Source organism: Macrobrachium nipponense, chromosome 17 (genome assembly GCF_015104395.2).
Source record: "Macrobrachium nipponense isolate FS-2020 chromosome 17, ASM1510439v2, whole genome shotgun sequence".
In the NCBI taxonomy this organism is placed as follows: Eukaryota; Metazoa; Arthropoda; class Malacostraca; order Decapoda; family Palaemonidae; genus Macrobrachium; species Macrobrachium nipponense.
Genome location: NC_087210.1, coordinates 38,381,965 through 38,403,848, shown reverse-complemented (window position 1 = coordinate 38,403,848; position 21,884 = coordinate 38,381,965). Strand labels below are relative to the sequence as shown.

General features: G+C 34.2%; 1 protein-coding gene across 1 annotated transcript in view; it reads right to left on the bottom strand.

Moving 5' to 3' along the window:
• LOC135196182 (septin-7-like) overlaps positions 1–21,884 on the bottom strand; it is a gene marked incomplete in the record, with an annotated part of 398,771 nt that overhangs the window by 39,661 nt on the left and 337,226 nt on the right. Inside the window, 6 exon segments of the mRNA XM_064222767.1 lie at positions 13,569–13,734; positions 17,226–17,406; positions 17,703–17,861; positions 18,624–18,717; positions 20,442–20,542; positions 20,842–20,948. Of these exon segments, the coding sequence (XP_064078837.1) occupies positions 13,569–13,734; positions 17,226–17,406; positions 17,703–17,861; positions 18,624–18,717; positions 20,442–20,542; positions 20,842–20,948 (808 nt within the window).

The window sequence follows — 21,884 nt, the reverse complement described above, 5'->3', positions numbered from 1 at the left end:
TCACACTTGGGCACTCACATGTGTTATCTGACCGTTACTATCACCTCGCACTCTGGGCACTTGGGAGCAGGGCCACATGGGATGCTCATTAGTGCTCATGTGCCAGACAAGTATGGCCTCTATGAAGACAAGTCAGAATTACTTGTGCATCTCTCTCTATCAGATATGATGAACTCCACTTTCCAACATCAGGTTTTATTGCCATTTACTTATAATACGTACCCACCTTTGTGTGTGTTACATAATCAATTACAGGAATATTTACACTTGATCTTGTCATATGAGTTGTTTCTTTGGCAATTTTATCAGCCTCTTCATTTCCTTTGATTCCTACATGGGCAGGGATCCAACGTATTTCTACATTTTTCCCATTAGTATTACACGTACAACCTATGAAGAAATAACTTAATCTGTTGTACAATTTTTGGAGGTTCAAGTCACTAAAAATCACAAAATTATTGAGTGATGTTTCTTTATTTTTATGGCTGATGCAATTGCACAGAACTCTGCTGTGAACACTGAAGCATCATTAGATAGAGAGAACTGATACGTTTTGTCTTGGGATACTGCAGCGCATCCCACTCCTTGTTCTGATTTAGATCCATCTGTGTATATTGTGTATGTTGTTCTATGGTGTTCTGGTGTATAGGAGTACCTTTTTGATAAATATTTTAAGTGTGTGCAAATTCTCATTTTATTCATTGTCCAAGGAAGAGGAAATATTACTATTGAAGGTACAGGTAGTCCCTGGTTAATGGCAAACCGGTTTTATGGTGATCGTCCAAAATGCATTGATAACAGAGTATTGGCACAGACACTAACAGTGGCTCTATTAACTGGTTATCGGTGCCAAAATCCAGTTATCGGTGCCAATAAATGTCGAAAGGTTACTGGCAATTTTCGCTTAGCAAGGCGTTGAAACAGAACCCCCACCCCCCCCGTATCCAAGAACTTTCTGCATTTATATGTATTTGTATTCATACTCAGTGAATCAAACTATCTTCTACCTCTAATAGGGAAAGGAGGTGGACGATTGTTTATAAATAAATCTCGATTCAAATAATTTTTTGGTTGAAGAATTGTTTGTCTGAATTCTCAGAGTACTCTTCATTGTTACTAGCTCTCTAAGGAGAGAGAGAGGCAGTTCACCGCAGTCAACCTGTAAAGATGAGGTTCTTATTGATCTAAAGGTTCCTGAACATAATCTACAGCATTCATTGTGAACTGGGTCTAATGTTTTCAGTGTTGCTTCTGATGCTGGCCCATGTTTCACTTCTGTAATCAGTGATAGACAGCACTGCTGCTTTACACAGTACAGTAAGGGCATGTCTATCGGCTCCCCCGTAGTGTTTGATGGTTTTCTAACTGGATTTAACACACTTTTACGTTTTGATTTCCAGTTAGGCAAGTACCAAATACTAATCCCAAAAACTTCGTTGCTTGGCCAAATGATATGTAATGGTTTCTGATTTATAAATCTAATTCTTCATCTTTCTTCCACTTTTTATTTTTATAATCTTCAACTTTCTTCCACTCTTTATTTTTTATAAAACATGATTGTTAGAGTTTTATGTATGGAAAATTCAAAGCCTATGGATGAGGCACATTCATCTATTTTTATTATGTTTTGATTTGATATGCATGTTCTATTCAAGATGGTATATAGGGCATAATCATCCATATACAGTAGGGCCTCGATAATCGCGGGGGATAGGGCCCAGAACCCCTGGTGATAAGAAAATACCCATGTTATCCTGGTACCCCCCTCAAAATTGGTTAAAACTGTCTACTTTAATAGTTAACCCACCCAAGACCATTATTCCAATGTTTATAACTGCCTACTTTAGTTCAGACACCAAATATGTCTTCAACTATCACCTTAAACTAAATTCAAGACGTTTCAAAGTTATTTTACAACATTAGCCTTCAAAATATATGTAGTATACGTACTACTGTACATATGTAGCCTATTAGCCTATGGATTATAGCTAGAAGCCTACATATGCATGTGCTATTATGTACTCACGTGGGCCTCTTTCCTTTTATAAGGAAAGAGAGGGAGAGAGGTAAGAGAAATATAACAATTATGTAAATCATATGGGTAATCACCAACGATCTATGTTGATGAAGATGGCGACGATTTTGCAGTGCAATCGGATGAATAATAAAGTTAATGCTACCAGCAGCATGCAGCAAAACATCAGTTCCCTTCTTCACAACATGTTAATATATTTCACGTAACAACCTTCATCTGACGTTTAGGCTTCTTTCCCATAAGAGTAAAAGAATCAGGGCTTTTGGATGCCACATAATTAACTCGTTTATATGGGTACAATTTAAAGAACGTGGCGAACATGACTTCAATAACAACATAAACAAAACGTTGGGTAGGCCAGCTCTCAAGCTGGTCCTAGTGCCAGTAAAAAACGAAGTGGGGAAGTAGCCTCAGATAGTGCCACTAAAAAACGAAGAGAAGTAACCCCAGATAGGTCCTTGATACCTAAGTCCTTCTGGAGGGAGATTCCCCTTCCAAACAATAACCTCTCATTCTCCCTCTCCATCTTCCATACACCAAGTGTTTTCCATAAAGGTAAGTGACGTAAAATGTTCATTCATTCATTTCATTAGTCATTTACATATATTTATTTCTCATTGTTTTCTGTATGTAAAACTGTTTATTCTCTATAAAATGTATTTCCTGTTAACATTTTTGGGGTCTGGAATGCATTAATTGTATTTACATTATTCCATATAGGAATTATTGTTTCGGTTTTTATGATAGGTTCTGGAACAGATTATGTACGAAAACCGAGGTTCCAATGCAGATTTTCATGCTGCTTTCAAATGATTAAAACACAAGGTGCTTACAGGCAGTCCCTGGTTAACGGTGGGGGTTCTGTTCTCGGCAGGGTGCTGATAAGCGAAAACCAACATTAACTGAAACTTGGTGATTTATGGCGATTATGGCGCTGTAATCTAGTTAATGGTGCTTATAACCAGTTAATGGCGCCTAACTTAGGTATGTTATGCCGCCATAACTCTGTTATTGGTGATTTATGGCACATTATGGTGCCATAAATCGCCAATTTTATGGTGCTAGACAAACGGCATAAAATCGGATTGCCATTAACCTAGTCCGGTGATAACCAGGGACTGCCTGTATTTATAAACTTCAGAATCTTGGAGTTGGTAGTTTTAAGGATTACTTTACGATTTCCTTACAGGTAAGCAGCAAGGAGTTGTTAAAGATGGGATCTTTAGTGGACCAAGACCTGTCATGTCTGGAATTCCACAGGGTAGTGTTCCTGGTGTACTGTTATTTTTAGTGTTGGCTTGAAAAACAAGATTGTTCAGTATGTCAATGATGCAACACTTGTGGGTGTAGTAAAGCCTCCACTTATGAGAAATGAAGCTGCCCTCAGCCTCAATCAGGACATGGACCAGATCAATCAATGGTTTAGTCAAGAGGGTTGTGAGATTGAATTCCAGTAAAACAAAAACACTATTGATTAGCAGATTTTATACAGATTTTCCACCACATCCTCCCCTTCAGGTGGATGGGAATTTGCTGAATGAGTCTGAAGCTTTATCTATTCTGAGTGTAATTTTTGGCTCATCTTACTTTTGAGAAATATCTAATGAAGTTTCAGCAAATACTACAGGAACGTTACGTTCTATTCGTAAGGGCTTATTATATTTAGAAAAATGATAAAAAAGTCCATGCAAGCTGATTTAGGTTATTTGTCTTTCCTTTACTAGAATACTGCTCTGCAGTGTGGATGTATGCTTCTGATAGAGATTTATCCCCCTTAGATAGAGTGGTAGTGGTTGTAGGTTTCTGTTTTTTTTAATATTAGTAATTATGACCTGTACCACTGACGGATGGTCTTGTTTGTCACTTTTTCATAAGTTGTATTTTAACAGAGAACTTTCACATTCACAATCGATCTCCAATCCCCTTTTCGTGCCAAGAGCAACCAGATTCGCAGAACAGTAACACCAATATGCAGTAAATATGTCTCACTGTCAAACTTCTCAGTTCCAGATTTCCTTTGTTCCTCACACCATTGGACTGTGGAATAGCCTCCCACCAGAGGATGTCGTTCAATTGGAACTAAAGAAATTCAACCGAAGATGCAAAGTATTACTACCCTCATACAATGCAACTTGTATTTTAATACTGTATTTACAGTTTCATTAATTTGTTAATTCATCTGTTTTCTAACTGATATCTTCTTTCTGTATTTCCCATTACTACCTTCTGTTATTTCTTTCAAAGTACACCATATTCTTTGGAGGCCTGAATTTCAAGTAAATGGTCCTTGTTGTGGGCCTGTTCCATATGAATAGGGTTCGTCTCATGAATAATAATAATAATAATAATTCAAGGAACACTTATTCCAATAAAGGGAATGCAGAGTAAGTGAAATCTTCGGCTAGACTTTAAGAATGATAAGTACATACTATTTGAAAATCAAGAATTAAAACATGCACAGTAAACATTAACAGATCAAAAATTTTAAAGACATTTCAAAGATGAAGTAGTCAAGTGAAATATTCACTCAGGCATTTTTGTCTAAGAAAAATGATTCTTTATGAAAACCTTTCCATTAGTATTAGTCTACCTTGATAAATACTGTGAAAACCATCTATTTTACTTCATATCTAAATCAAGTTCTATTGGTAAAATAAAGTTAAAAATAGCTCAAAGGAAAAACAGGTGGGGGTTAGAGGCCACATATGAAACAAAATAACCCCCTCTTAAAAGAAATTAGTTTAAAATAATTAAAAATGAGAATGTTCAAGAAATTTAATGTTTATATAAACAAGGACTTCATTCATGAACTCAGCAGTAATTGTCATTAAACTCACTTTTCAAAATGTACATTTTGTATACCTTTAGAGGTCAAAATAAATCCCATGATGCTGAAGAATGAGTGAATCATGGACTACTTTGGAGTTCATGCATCAAATCAATACAGTAACCAAAGTACATGTATACTAATACTGAAACATGGAGGCACTGAAGTCTACTTTGGGATTCATGCAACCAAGTTCATAAAACAAGCATTAAATTTCTTGCACTCTATTTCTTATATGTTTTCTTTGGGTATGATCCTAACTCTTCTCTTCCTTACTCTAGTTTTTACCCTTTTTGTTAAGAACTTGATATCAAACACAAAAAGTTTATCATAGCTATGATCAAGACCAACTTACTAATGGGAATGTTTTCAGAAAAAATCTTGTGCCTAAACTAAAAATGACAACTTCATTCCAAAATGTACTGTTCATATTACGCTACCTCTCAGCCTTGCCTCTTGGTTATTTTATATCAATGACTAAAAACTAACTTCGTACAAAATTAGTCACCATTAAAATAAATACTAAATGAAACTAAGTCATAAAATGTGAAAGCACATACAGTATGTGGGTCTTGTATCCATAAAAACTCAGCAAGAGAATATTTAAGTAATTTATTTACTGGTATAAGTTCCCTGAAAAAAAACCACTAATTTTCATGTGCACACAAGTAATTGTGCTTAGATACATTCCTTTCTGAAGGACCAACAAAGTTTATTAGACAATTAATTTTGGGTTCACAAACCTGACATTTTTCATAAAATGGAGAATTCCCAACCACATTTTGCAATGGTTGAGACAATAAGGACTCAACTGCTTTCAACCATTCCCACACATGATGTCCACTTCATAGTCACTGGTGACAAAATATCAACTCCATCGTGTGGGGAAGGGATGAGGGCTTTATCATACATTACATGGTAATCTGCATGAACATTAATGAAGCATTCACTAGCAACCATTATAGGCTTTACAAAAGTGCCATAAACATGAAAATCTATGCTTGTGATGTAGATGAAGACTGAGCTTCTTTGCCCTACTGTGGTTACATTCAGCCCTCATGAGAATACATGTAAATGTTTATAAGTTACATAAACAGAACTCACAAAACGTTACCATCTTAACGTTCTTTATCTTAGTATTGCAAAAAGTTGCAAACTATACTTAAGGCCACAGGTATGGAAAGAGTGCCAACCTTATGTAGTTTTACATTCTACAGTGACAAACCAACATCCAAAAAACAGAGAAAGTCCTCATGTTTAACTGACAGAGCCAAAATCAAGGTCTTCTTGAAGAGTTGTTTCTTTCTATTACTTACAAGAAGAAAAAATTCTGGGGAGTAGAATTCTACTGTTCACTGCATTTGAAGTCCAACCATCCCAACAGGACAAAGTAAGAGGTCACCACAATCATGAGTTCCAATCAAAGGAGTGATAGCACATGGAGCAACCATCATGCTAAGAGCACTGGTAGATTGCGTTTTAGCAATGAAATATACAGGGTGAAGGAGAGTTCTATGAATGTTGTTTTCAAGTAAATTATATTCCCAAACAAGGAATAAAACTCCTTGACATGGTTCAAAAAGGTCACAGGCACATCCCCTCCAAAAATGTTCTGCTGGTCACTTTGAGTAGAGTTATATAGTGAATTATACCACCTAGAATGTTTAACAGATATCTTTGAGGCACTGTTCAAAATATCTGATAGTCTGAAATATAATCCTATCAGCACTCAGATCCAAAATGAGATTGATGAAAAAAAAAGTTCTGCATCGTGTAATATATGGTAATAATTTCCTCTGAAATCAAAGATGAAAAAGGAGCAGGAGTATTCTTGCACCACATCTACAAACAATCTACACCCCTTTTTTCTGATAAACATTACTCATTGGGATCCTGTGCTGTGTTGCAAGACAGCTGCTGCAGCTTCCATAATGCACTTTACTCTGAGTCTTTGCTCAATAACCTCTTGACATGACAATGAAGTGAGACCTATTGATTAAGAAGAATCCTGGGCTTATCCACCACCAGATCCAGTAAATCTAAGAAGCAATTGTTCTAAGACCAGACTGAAGCAATGAGAGTCATCCTGGTCTTTGTTAAGGTACAAAACTTCTCTACAATCTGCCAGATGAGACAGGATATGTATGATTGTCCAGGATGTCCCCACCTGCACCTTTGTATCCATCTTTCTAGGCTGTCAGGTCTGGTTGGAAACTGGCATTTTGTTATTTATAAATGAGAATAGATTAACAAGTGGAGTACCCTATAACTGCTACAGTATCCTGCAAATGTCAATATTGTTCATTCAATTCGATGAATGGACTTTGAAATCTCAGGCTTTGAGGCTGTTAACTATATTTCTTGCATCTAAAAGAAAAAACCAGGGAATAAAATTTACAATGTGTTCTGCCCAAACAGTCACCTGGCACAGCAACTCACTGTATCTTACATAACTAACTGTGACTGTGTTGTTAGACAGCATTTCAAATATGTCACAACTGCTAGGGGGTCGATGAATAAAGGCTTCTGAAGGTCAAAGTACTTAGCATATCAGCCCTTATTTATTGTGTATGATAATATCAATATTCCAGATCTGGAGAACAGAGGTGCTCCTTCCACATATTGTTTCTGTACTGCCACTGCTAAAATTCAGCAACACCTAGTCCGTTACTTGGACAAGAAAACCCTTAGGAAACATGCCACTTTCCAAAAATTGGTGAGCTCAACCTGTACAGCTGAATCCTGAAGCAGCTGTAGGGCATCAGCTTCTGCAGAGGCACCAGATGGATGATCAAAAACTGCAAGAGTTTGGCTGTTGGATGGAGACACGGCAAAACTGCTGGATGATCTTCACCAATCTCTTCCTCTCATCCTCTGAAGATTATTCAAGGTGTAACTTTTGACTCTTCTAAATTTTGACAAACCTCTAATGAACGTTTCAGCAAATGCTGCATGATACTTGGGTATTGTTCATAAAGCATCATACACAGTATTTATAAAGTGATAAAATCAATGAAAATGTTTTAGGTCATTTGAACTTCCTTTACTAGAATACTGCACTCCGGAATGGATATCTGGTTCTGCCAGAGATTTCTCTCTTTCAGATAAGAGTTGTTCGTGGTGGTAGGTATCTATTTCCTAAAAGTTCGTGGTGGTAGGTATCTATTTCCTAAAAGTAGCAGTTATGACTTGGACCATCGACAAATGGTCTTTTGTTTGTCACTTTTTCATCATAGGTTGTATTCCAACAGAGATCTTTCACATTCACAATTGATCTGTGAAAGCAGCCAGATTTACTGAACAGCAGCACCAATATGCACTTTAATACATTGTTATCTATCTATTAATTTATTTTTTTTTTATTTTCCAATAAGACATCTCTTCTTTCTGCACTTCCCTTTACTTCCTCTTACTTCTTCCTAAGGAATACATACTATATTATTTAAAGGCTTGAATGTAAAGTCAATGGCCACTGTGAGCTTGCTCCAGGAGTAGGTTTCATCTACTGAATAGTAATATAATAATAATTTTAACAAACTAATTTTGTATGGAATTTTTTCTATTATTCTTATAATTTGTTTTTGGGCTCAGCGATGTCAGGCAAAAGCAGGCCAATGTTCATATTTGAAGAAGAAGAAGAAGAAGAAGAAGAAGAAGAAGAAGAAGAAGAAGAAGAAGAAGAAGAAGAGAAGAAGACAGCTGGCGTGTAAAAATAATTTTATTTAGGGAAATAATCACCGGAGAAATCTATGATTCAGGCACAGGTTCATTGCCTAAAATTTTTTCTGGAATCCTGGTTATATTGTCTCTTATTCTAACACTGTCTACATGTTTCGACCACCTCGCTCGTCATCTTCAGGAATGAAGGGATTTCCAATAATCATCCCCAGTTATACGTACAGTGGTGCTTGCACTGGTGTAAACCTGCGACCTTTGCAATGTGACATTAGGCTACGCCCAAGACTGGCTCAACCAATGAGAATTCAGCCCCCAATGTAGGACCACTATAAATACCATCACACTTGACCCGTATCTCCAGTTCCTCCATGAACATGTCCTGAAGATGACAAGCGAAGTGGTTGAAACATGCAGACGGTACCAGAATACGAGACCATAATACCAGCATTCCAGAAGAAATTCCCGATGAAAGACCCCCTTCCGAACCTAAGCTTGGATTCATACCAGGCTAAACAGAAGACAACAAACCCCTGCCTGAACCACAGATTTCCCTGAATAAAATTATTTCTACACCCCAGCTGTCCATTTTTCCAATATGAACATCAGCCAGTTATTGTCTGACATTGCTGAGCCCAAAAAATGAATCAAAGGAAAATAGAAAAAAAATCCTATAAATACAGCCATCCTTTCTAACAGAACTTGTTTGAAAAGGATCTTCTTCCTGAATAATAATAACAATATATCTACTAAAATTGTCTCTGTGGGTGTGGTCAGGATAAATTTCTCAAATTACTTGTAGTAGTCATAAAGACTGAAAGACTGATGAAAATTAAAAGGTGAAGAAGGTCTTACCTAAATGAAGCCATGATCAATCAGTCACTGAAGTAATAACCAAGCCAGATTCTAACTCTTGAGTCCGAGCTACCAAAGTTCTTGTGAAAACTTACAAGAGTCAACGAGATAAAGCAGAGAATGTAAAATAAGTCGAATATTCCTTGCCAAATGTACCTCAAGACAGGTAATTGCAAATGTGGAAAGGTGCAGGTCCAGTGAAGCCAAAAAATTGTACTTCCTTATCAACCTCCTTACAGACTCCTCTTACCCCATCCTAGAAGGGTCAAATGAAGAAATTTGATGAGTTGACCAAAGCTCTATAACAGCCTCAAGCCTCTCCAGCCTTTGAGACAATGATGGAAAGACTATAATACCTAAGTAACTCTTGACTCACTTCTTTGATAGCTTCATTAGCTATCCTCGACTTGACTTATGCACAGTGTCTGAAACATCTAGATATTACAGGTATGAGAGGAGATGGGTTTGTCTCACGAAAGGGAGGGAAATACAGGTCATGAAGGATACTGGTGACCCAAGGCTTAGCACCTAGTCCCTCAATATTAGCCAATGTTTCTAGAGACAGACCCACACCACAAAAGCCATGGTCTAAGTTGGGAGTAACCTCATTTGCCTCACCCCTCTACCTGATGATTTGGCAGGTGACTGGCTTCCTAAGATGAGATAAAAGGGCAAACAATGATCCCTCAGTCTGTTAAGCCCTCTGTGGACATGGCCATCTGGGATGGTGATATGATGAACGCTGGTGATGCAAGGTGAAGGGCCCTAGGCATTGACAGGCTAAGACTTTGAGAGGAAGGTATGCCAGCTGGAGTGAACTTTGAGGTGGATGCTGAAGCTGACGAAGAGTTGCCCATGTTGAAAATCGCTGCCTTGGTGGCTGTGAAGACTTGAATAAGAAAGGATCCAATGGGCCAGTTATATGGAACTCAGAAAATAAAATACTGTACTAGAGGGCTTTAAAGGTGGCACCCCTCTTTATTAAGATGATGTTTACCACTCATTATAGTGGGAGTTGAATAAGAAAGATGAAGACCTTGCCAGCAAATCAATGTTACGTCAACAATTCATACTAGCTCCCAACAACAACTATCAATTAACTTCCACACCATATAGCCATGTTTCCACAGCACAGCTAAATAAAAAAAGAACGGTAGTTTGTTGAGTATAAAATACTGTGTACTTATTTGGTATTTACTTGTATACAATGACTACAGTCTGACCTCTTAAATTTAGCACTCTGTGGTCTGGCAACTCCAATGATCTAGAACTTTTTTGAATCAGCTGCCATTAGATCTTGAGTGGCTATATTTCAGCTTTTAGATTTTTTCAGATTTTTTACAGCATACAAAAGAACCATAATTTGCATATTTACTTGCGTGTCATAAGATCATTAAAATTTTGTCCAAAAACATGATTTCATTATATATGTTGTGTACGGTGTGAGATGCATTTTCAGTAGATTACACACGATTAGGTATTCGATGCCTAACTCAGTTTTGGTAGATACCATTAATAATGCATATCTTATATGAGTTAGCTCTTCATTAAGCAATAAGCTTAGGAGCAAAAGTTCATTAGTTTCAAATGCAAATCTTCACACATTAACCCTTAAGAGCTGGGCTCAAAAAAACATATGCAATACCCAAGACTGGGCAAGCTTTGAGGTCAGCCAATTTAGGAAAAACACATCAATGGAAAGAGGAAGATATACAAATGTACATGGTATAAGAGAAAAAAATTCTCCCAACCTTTCATGAGGAGTTGAAAATTAATTTTAATCTATTTTGTAAAATTATAATTACAGCTCACATAATATCAACAGATGATAACTAAAATCAGTAAAAAAATTCTGTAAATTTACTGAGATCAACGATGCGGTAACTTTTTTTTTATTATTCACTTTTCTAATATTTCTCTGCACTATTACAATCATAACTAACATACTATCATTAAAGATAAGAACTAAATCCAACCGCAACCAATGGGTATATTTATGAGCAAATAATATATAAAAAGACATCACATGAGACACACACTTCAAGCCCCCTTTAAAGTCCCGAACACAACTGAATCATGAGACACCTAGAATGAGAGAGCTGAGCCAGTCTAAAAGTTGCTATCAATAAATTTATGGGCTACTGAAGTAATGGAACCTCTTTCCCGCCCGATTTCTCCAAATCAATGGTGCGTAACACTGATAGTCACCAGCAGGTAATCTGTCCACCACTCAAAATCTATTGTTGTTACTCATATGAGGGTATCCATCCATTAAGGGTTAAATCAGGCTTTCCAACAATGACTTATCTAAGAATTAATTGTTTTTTCTTATAATTAACAACTACTTACTACTGTGTGCAAGACACTGACATAAGTAGCGGCAAGTATTGACACAAACAACTGAATTGAGAAACAATCATTTACCAATGTCACTTATTGGAACTAACACATATTTATTAAAGGTTATGTTACAGTTGTCGACCTGTTGAAAGTTTGCCAATTTTTAATGGTGACTTCTATAAATAAAAATAAAATAAATCTTTTTTCATCCTTCATGCAGTGGAGGGGAAAGTGTTAGGAAAGTATGCCACTAAATTTACGGTTGTAGCTGTGGCTGAAGAAATGAATAATGTGTAGGCCACAAGACATTTTGGAAGAGGCAAAAGCAGCATCCAATACTGGTGAAATCACAGCTGTATTTCTTTAATTTATTGCATTTATAAACTAAGCTACATTTTTAAACCTAGCTCTAATAATCTATGAAAAAAACAAACTAATCTCCAAAATTAAATTCTTTTACCAACTAGTGGCTGTGAAAATGTTGGTAAAACACAATCAGCTGAAGATTTTAAGAAGGTAAATATTACAGAAAAGCAAATGCGTCTGTTTGCTGTATTAAAATATTATAATAGAATAATACAATACCATTTGAAAATAATAAACAATGTATAATTCCATACCGTAGGTTAAACAACAGTCTTAAATTAAAATGATTTCTTAATACAACTGCATTATTATTTAACTTTTAAAATTGAATATTGTCTGCGTAATAACCTAACTGCGGCCAACAGTCTCTCTCTCTCTCCTCTTCTCTTCCTCTCTCTTCTCTCTCTCTCATCTCTCATCTCATCCTCTCGCTCTCTCTCTCTCTCTCTCTCTCTCTCTCTCTCTCTCTCCTCTCTCTCTCTCTCCTGAAAATGAAAGCCAGAAAAGTTTGAAGCGCTGGAAACATTAAAAAAGTTTGAAGCGCTGGAAACATTAAAAGGTGCCATATTAGGATTCAACAGTACGCTTATAGCTCCAATGTAGCGAAGGTGTATGCATTTCCAGGGAGATGCTCATGCAACAGACATCAATTTTCATAAACCTAACTAATGACAGTGATTATTCTTAAGCTTTGTTCTACTTTTGATAATAATGCAATGTGTGTGGAATGAGCTGGCAAGACTGGTTATAAAGGGGATTTTTTAGGGGGGATTTCTGTCATCCAGGATTTTCTGTGATCTGGCAGTGGCCTGGTTCCCAAGGGTGCCATTTTTAAGGTGTAGACTGTATTCATCATGAGTAAAAAAAATTTTTTTTCATCGGAACTAACACCTGGGATGTCCTTTCATATCTATTCATGGTAAGACATCAATACTGTATTTTTGTAGTCAATTTTAAACAGCTTGAAAAGAGGTCAATGCTGAAATATACCTTCTCATGGTTTAAATTTGGCTTTATCCACTTAAAAACATTGAACAGTGCTACACCCAACCTCCATATTCAAAGATAAACAAAATACAAATAAGCATTAAGATAACAAATAGTACAGAAAAAGTTAAGTATAAACACTTAAAATTCCTAAATGTCCTTATAGTTAAAGCTTAAAACAAGATATATAGCTTTTTTATAATCGACAAAATTGCATACAGCTCTATACACCCTGAAAAACACTTCCAGTTATCTATAATGTATGGTGCACTAATGAAGATATACTAATCCAGTGCAACAGAAAATAATCCTATATTCATAAGCTAATGCACTTCTTTAAAAATTCATAAATTAATAAATTTTCAGGTAAAAAATTGAAACCTATATACAAGTGCAAGTTTACAAGTCACCAGATGACTGTGCACACTACATACAACAAAAATTTCTTCTAAATTAATAAGTAAAACTTAAATATTGTCTTACCTATTGGACATTTTCAACTTTCCATCATTTCCAGTGATACCACCCAATTTTCGGCAACGATAATTTTCATAATGGACATTGTTAGTAACATCCTTCAAGTCTTGCATGTGTGTGCGGATCAACATGTTACGAAGAGGAATAAAGTCACAGTGCTCCATATTTTCAACTGCAAATTTGGGAGTAAAAAAAACAAAGAAAGTTAGATATAGAGGGTGGACATAACATCTACTCATACATTAAAGTAAACATTTTAGCTCGGTAAAGATGTACCGCATAAGGGGAGATGCACTTTGATGAGTTGACTGCAAGTTGAAAATACCCTGAGTCTAAATATAAGTATGTATGTGATACTGCACATGTTGATGAATAAGTAGTTGTGAAGTAAAGTAATCCTCAAAGTTAAGTTTAAAACTATTCTTACTACATATTTCAATCACCAGATTTGGTAGTACAACAACCATCTAATTAAATGGCCAAGTTTCATTTGTCATTATTAATACAATAAAATGATGTTTCATGCATTATAGTACCACTAATAGCCTATATGTACTATACATATACGAAGGTGGCAGTCTTATTTGTTGTTACTTGTAAACAGATCAAGGTACTGTACTTTGTAAATAAATAATAGTTTTGAATTTGACTGAACATTAAAATCCTTTGGAAAATCTCTCATAATTTTCCACATTCAATATCCAATATGACAGAAAAAATTTTCTGCTGAAGCATCAAAAATGCCCTAGACCAGTCAAACGGCGCCATAATCCCGCAATGACACCATAAGTAAAATTATATTTATGCAGTATATAGTACTATAGAGTTTACTGTACAGTAGTACTGTACAGTACATTATAGTATTATAAATACTGTAAAGTGAAAAAAAGCCTAGCTTTAATCCTTTGGGTGTCTAGAGTATGTAAAGGTTTTATAAGGTTTTATAAAGCGTACAGGTAGCTGTGGTGTTCAAGTTACGATAATCCGATTTTATGAGAGACCAAATTACAATAGCCTAACTTTTTCCCATCTTCTACTTACATAAGTTCAAAAACGGCAAAAGAGAATGATAAAAGTATGGTTTTAATGTTATACTCGTTGAAAAGTGTACAGCCATGAAAAACTGAACGAGAAACCCCCCCCTTTTTTTCTAAGTACAACCGAATTGGATAACATCCATTTGGCTTGTATTTCAATCATCGTACTATAGTACACTACATATTACCGTAGTTGTTATAAATGACATTATGTAGAATAGAACTGAGATATCTTAATATAATAACTTTATTCGCTATAGATCAAAGATCAATATAGATCAAAGATCAATCGAGAAATATAATGTTAAATTTAAACTTAGTTACAACTGAAGCTGAGAAAACCTTTCAAGCTGGTAATGACCATTATCGTGCATCGGCAACAAGGATAAAACTCCAGTAAACGTACGCCATCAAACACAACCGTAGATAAAATTGAGATAAAATAATTTTAATCAAAACTACTGTGCTTGAAAGAACATATTTTACTATTGGTTTAACGCAGATATAGGATAAACTTCGTATTACGATGACATAAAGGGAAATTGAGAACAGAATCATGTAATTTTTTTACTCAAACATGCCACCAACGTAATCTGTTAATGAAAAAAAATTAGATCACAATCACAACGAGACATATTCAATTCATACTTCCACCCAAAAACATGTCGTACAAGATAAAAGAAGCTTGTCTTATATAATTCAAGTATCTAGATATTTGTTTATGCTAACTAGAAGCAAGAAAATTTGCTCAGAATTGTGTTAAATATGCCGAAACAAACTTGTATTCGTCATCAGCTGCTTTCAAACCAAAACACTGGCCGCTTCGTGGAATACTGGCTTAGATTAGCCGTAGTATTTTATGATACAATAATGTGAGAATACGTACATACAATATTATTGAATACAGTGAAGTAATGTTTAAGTTTTTAAAGAATTTATGGAAAAGATGCATATTTACTTTTTCTTCTGTGCTTATCTTAATTTTTGTCACTATGCCATCTACATAGCAGCGGCATCGAGCTCATATGGTCGTACCTCAATTTTTTGCTCGAGCAACAAAGCTAAAAATCGACCAAGTTGCAGTTATATTTTGTACTTCTATCCCATGGAAAAACAAACAAATTGCAGTGTAGCAAAATTGAATGTATATGCAAGTTTTGTCTTTTAAAATCAATTTATGCAACAATTGTAAACATTATTTGTTATAAAAAGGTAATTCAATTATATAAATTAAAATTTTATTGTTCGGGCGTGACTGAACAACCTATTGTCATCATCATGTGAAGGGCTGTTATGAAGACTTCAAAAGGACATGCGTACTGCCACTGTATCATATTTATGTACAAAAATAAAATAAATACCCTGTAATGCATTTTTCATATACATTTTAAAGATAAATACATTAAAACTTACATTAAAAAGGTGTAGTTTCATTATAACAAAAAGCTGAAGTTTCATAAACAAAATGAGTTATAATTAGCTCCCAAATTAATAAAACTACACCATGCATTTTTCGGAACAGTGGCGGACAATAACGAACATGAAAAAACATCCTCTGACAATGTGCAGGCTAGTTACAAAAGCTGCCTTAATTTGTATAATATTTATGTACAAAAATAAATACCCTATACATAATATATTTTCATACACATTTTAAACATAAAAGCATGAACATTTATAAAATCGACACATCGATCGCTAAATTTGCACTCTTTTTAACTCTATATTTTCGGGAGAGCGGCAGGCGGCTGCTTACAAGAACGAACAAGAAAATACATCGTATTTGATAATGTGAAGGGCAGTTTCAAAAGCTGCCTTAGTATCATATTTCTGCACCGAAATAAAAATACCCTATGCATAATATATTTTCATACACATTTTAAACAAAAAAGCATGAACATTTATAAAATCGACAAATCGATCGCTAAATTTGCACTTTTTTAACTTTATATTTTTGGAAGAGCGGCAGGCGGCTGCTTACAATAACGAACACGAAAAAACATCCTCTTTGATAACATGAAGGGCACTTTCAAAAGCTGCCTTTGTACTATTATATTTCTGTGCAGAAATAAAAATGCCCAATACGTAATATATTTTCATACATATTTTAAACATAAAAGCATGAACATTTATAAATCGACACATCCATAGCTAAATTTGCACTTACGTAACTCGATATTTTTGGCGTAGAACAGCATCAGGGGCATATAGTTTACCCTAATACCTATATAATAACTCTCCATAAAATTTGCTGATATCATTTGCATAACCCTCCTGGTCTGAACGGTATTTCTACAAATGTTGTACTCATTACACATAACGGTGCTGGAGGCATTGTTAACCGAAAATTGTGCCGTAAAAATACCTTAAAATGCCTAATTTTTTTAATTAAGATTTTTTATGACAGCCGTAAAACTGATTTGCAGCTAAGCAATTGCACCGTTAACCGCGGGCCACCTGTACTTTCACCTAAAATAACAGGGAAAATACAATTTTAAAATCTTAACTTTATAGTATATCTAACCTTTAGGTCATAACACTAACTCAGACTAACTGAGAAAATTTGAACCAGGCGGCACACAAGGCTCTCTTGTATGAGAAAGAAATAAAAAGAAAATGTTCTAACCTTCAACAATGCCCCAAGGATATTTTCGGCCTCGTACTTTCTTTCCGTCTACTTCTACTATCGTATTGGACCCAACAACAGCAAATGGTACTCGTTGTTTCATTTTAAGGGCATTGGTGTCTCCCTCCTCTTCAGGAAATTCATAGATTTTTATCTTGTGTTGTGCAATTTCATTAAGTACCTGGTGTAAAAAGCAGTATCAGCATATAGCAAAATACAGAATTAGCTAAAATTTATAAACTTACTATAACAACTGCTTAAGCAGACCTTCAAATCCAGTCAATACTACAAATAAGTGGTCCACTACAAAAAAATTCTGAACTTCACCTTTCCTAAAATTTTCATTCTTAAAACTAAATCCCATACTAAATCCCATACATTAGCTTCAGTTGTACAAAAATTTCAAATATATAATCCTGATAGTGCACAAGAAGACATGACAGTTACACAAACAAAAAAATTGATAGCTCTAATTACCTGTTTTTTTAAGTGTTGACATTCATCCGGCGTTAATGTGTCTGCTTTTGATATAACAGGAATAATATTTACTTTGTCATGTAGGCGTCTCATGAATTCTACATCTAAGGGTTTAAGGCCATGACCAGAAGGAGCAATAAAATAAAGGCAACAATGTACCTGTAAAAAAATATATATATTAAGACAATATCAGTTAGCAGGATGTAAGGTCCATCTCGTACACTCAAGTAATAAAAGTTCAACACCAATGGTTCCTATGTACTTAGTTTCTTTCTTAATTCATAAATTACATCCTAGAGTTAAAAACCAATAAGGGATTTCCAACCCACAAAATAACCAAGCACAAGAAGGTGAGCTTTTAATATGGGTAATCCTGCTTGTATTGTAAGCTATGAAGAACAACAGATGCAAACAGTAACACAAGTGGTGTGTGAATCCTAAAAAAGTAATTTTATTTCCAAATGTCTGGATAACTCAAAATTGATAAAAATACATGTAACTGAAAAGACTTGCAAATCATTACTATATTTTGTAATATTCAATTGCCCAAGTGTTCAGTGTACTCTGTTGATATGGCAAAACAAAACAAACCTATTCCTCTTAGCAAAGAAAGGGAGAAAAAAGCAAATCTTTTAATAATACACTATATTATTACAAGTACCTGTTATTTCCTTTCCCAAATCACCCCTGCACCATCCCTCTTGGCTAGTCATGCAACAAAGATTTGCCAATTCTCTTTTATCTGATAAGTTAATGATAACTATTTGAGATTCATATTTGATAAATATTAGCCAAACAAAGAGAAACCACCAACTTTTTTTGTTACGATGGCAAATTTAATTTTCTGTACTTGTAAATGATGATCTCACCCACAGTATCGCATATATACATCATTTATCTAATAAAGTAATAAAAACTTACCCTACTATCACTAATTTGTTTTCTATTAACTCTAGATTCACAGTTGAGGTATTCTTCATATTTATTTTCCACATAATCCGTTACTGGCTGCCAGCTGAAAAGAAAAGAAAATTTCAGAGGGATCTGCTCCACATTCATATATGGCCAATGAAATTCAATTAAAAACTGTACAAAACAAAATCACTAAACAGATATTAAAGAAATTATTTTACACAGCTATCTCATGTAAAAATACAAATTGAAAATTACAGAATAGGCAATAATACATCACATTTTAGTGTGGTATAAGCATATTAATAATAACAATTAAATCAAACATATATATATTCATTTTTATTTTTCTTGGTTATAACCAAGTTAATGTGTATGGTAGTAGCTTATATCATATGCTGTATATCACATCTATAAGGGACTTTTATATTTAATAGCAGCAGTACTATAGTGTGGAGTAGCTTTAAGTTCTGAATGGTAGCAGAGAGGGTTGTCTAACTAGATAAATGGGTATTGCATTTTTGTACATTGATTGTTGGGTAAGTTAAGTGCTCCAGGTATGAGGCTACTTTCACTATAAAAAAAACATGAATGGTAGTCTGTTTCTGAATGAGGCTATCTTATGCTTGAAGAAGTTCCCAAAGTGGCTGCTATTACTTTTTTTAGTTCTAGTGTCCATTTGTTGGATTTAGTGTACTATTTACTAAGGCCCAACTAAAGCATTGTTAAAAGTCCTGACAATCCAAGTCCATCAACATGGTGTTGTGACAAAAACCAGAATATCCAAATTCATCAATAACTGCTGGTAAGTCCACACTTTTAAAGCCCATTAACAAGTGCTGTTGCTAGTTCTAATTTCCCTGGCCTATCACTTAGTGCAGCTTTATGCATAGGCAATATGTAGATATAATTTGTGCAAGTTACCAATGTACAGTATAATTAATTTCTATTAGCAGATTATGCATTGTATTTTTGTAGTTATGTATTACCTTTTAAATGAGATCAAAAGTGTCTACTGCATTTACATATATGTATAATAAATGTTAAATTATATTTTTTTCCTTGTGCACAGACTATGGGCAACTGCGTAACAATTTCATAACTTACTTAGATTCAAGCTACCTTGGAAAACCTAACAGTAAAAAAATCAATATGGTATACTTTCTGCCCATGTCAACAGAAGGCTGCAGCAAAAATATGGTCTTAGTACCGTATACTGTATAAAGGTCATAAGTTGTACTTTCAAGGTATAGTCAAAACCATTGCAATCCACAAAAATTCAACTATAATTTCAATGACTCATTATTGATCAGATAGGATTTTTAAGCCAAACATGCAACACTTCTCACCAGAATGACAAGAACTTACAGAAAAAGTCTGATAAAATCAAATGAATGCGCAATAATATTATGAACAAGGGAATTTGTCATTTGCAACCAAAAGCTTCAATGGAGTAAATATCTGAAATTGGGAATTAAATATCTGAAATTGGGAATTAACATAAACTGATAGAGTGGCCGTCAAACATCCACCATGTCTCCAATCCTACATTTATCCTGTGAAAATTGTACCTAAGGACTGCTTAGTTTGGTAACTTTCTTTCCTTCTGCTTTTGAGGGATACCATTCTCTCAATTCCACTGTCTTTCATTTCTACAATATTTCCTTTTGCAAGAAGTTGGTCACTCATGAACTTCACACTTAAGAAGCCAATCTTTAGCAATCCCCTTCCTTCTTTTTTATATTATCAGGCCTGGGTTTGAGAAGAGCATTCAGTAATCTAGTCAGTCTATTCTTGAAACAATCATCATCAACACGTTAAACTTACCAATCGCTATTGTCAACTGCATCCCCAAACCCTGGAGTATCTACAACAGTGAGCATCAAGTTCACACCATTCTCTTTCAAAAGAACTTTGGTAGTTTCAACCTGCAGAAATCAATTCCAAGTTCAAAATCAATCTTATAAACATAATGATAAAAGAAATTAACTACTTATTTTTTATGCGCAGTGCACACACACACATATTGGTATTACAGTATTGAATGGATAAAAAAAATCTACTGTACTTTGTACTATACTCTAAATAGATTTGAATACAACATGATGATTATCCTACATGGCAAAACTCATACAATCACCAAACATATTGTCAAAAGATTCAGCATTATATAAAATGAAAAATCAAAATTAAAAAAATTAATATAAAGTTAAAACATTGGCCTTACCGCAACAGTCTTTTTTACTCTGTGTGATGGTCCGGGATGATCATTTGAGTATATGTCAGAGAGAAACATGGAATTGATAAGAGTACTTTTGCCTAATCCACTCTCACCTGAAAAAATCAAAAGAAAATTCCTTATTCAAGAGATACATAAAATACACTGTGCTGGTTCAAAATGCTGCCAAACAAATCAAAGTAAATGTTTCAAGCTCAAGGTTAAATGCAACTTGCGATGCCATTCAAGCCTGCATTGTGAAAACAAGGCGATATTCTAAATGACTATTTTGTGACTGACAATTAATTTTATTACGTAGCTTGATTTTGACTTTTGTTGTACTAGTTTTATTTTTTATTGAGTTAAAAACTAATTTTATTAGCTTCATTCATTTAATGTGATAAATAAATTAGATAATTGTATCCACATATTTATTAGTTTTTCCTTTGTTCTGTCATTCAAAATATGAGTCTGGAAACTGTATGATAATAAGGTCCAAATTTCAGGGAATATGTATATACCCTGAAAATTTTAGGGAATATACATTCTATTCTCCAAGATCAGACATTATACACATTCCCTGAAAATATCAGGGAATATAATATTCCCTGATTTTACAGATTCACTATAACATGTATGTATGTATGTATGTATGATATGTATGTAGTATATGTAGTATATGTACAAATATTATATATATATATATATATATATATATATATATAGTATATAATATGTATGTATATATATATATATATATATATATATATATATCATATATATATATATAATATAATATATATATATATATATATATATATATATATATATATATATATATATATATATATATACTATATATCTATATATATCATATATAATATATATATCTATATATATATATATATATATATAAATATATATATATATATATATATATATATATATATATATATATAATATATATATAATATATATGACTGGTAAAAATGTTCTGTAACAACAGAATTCCATCTAATAAAAGGAGCCCATAAAAACACCAAAATGATAGA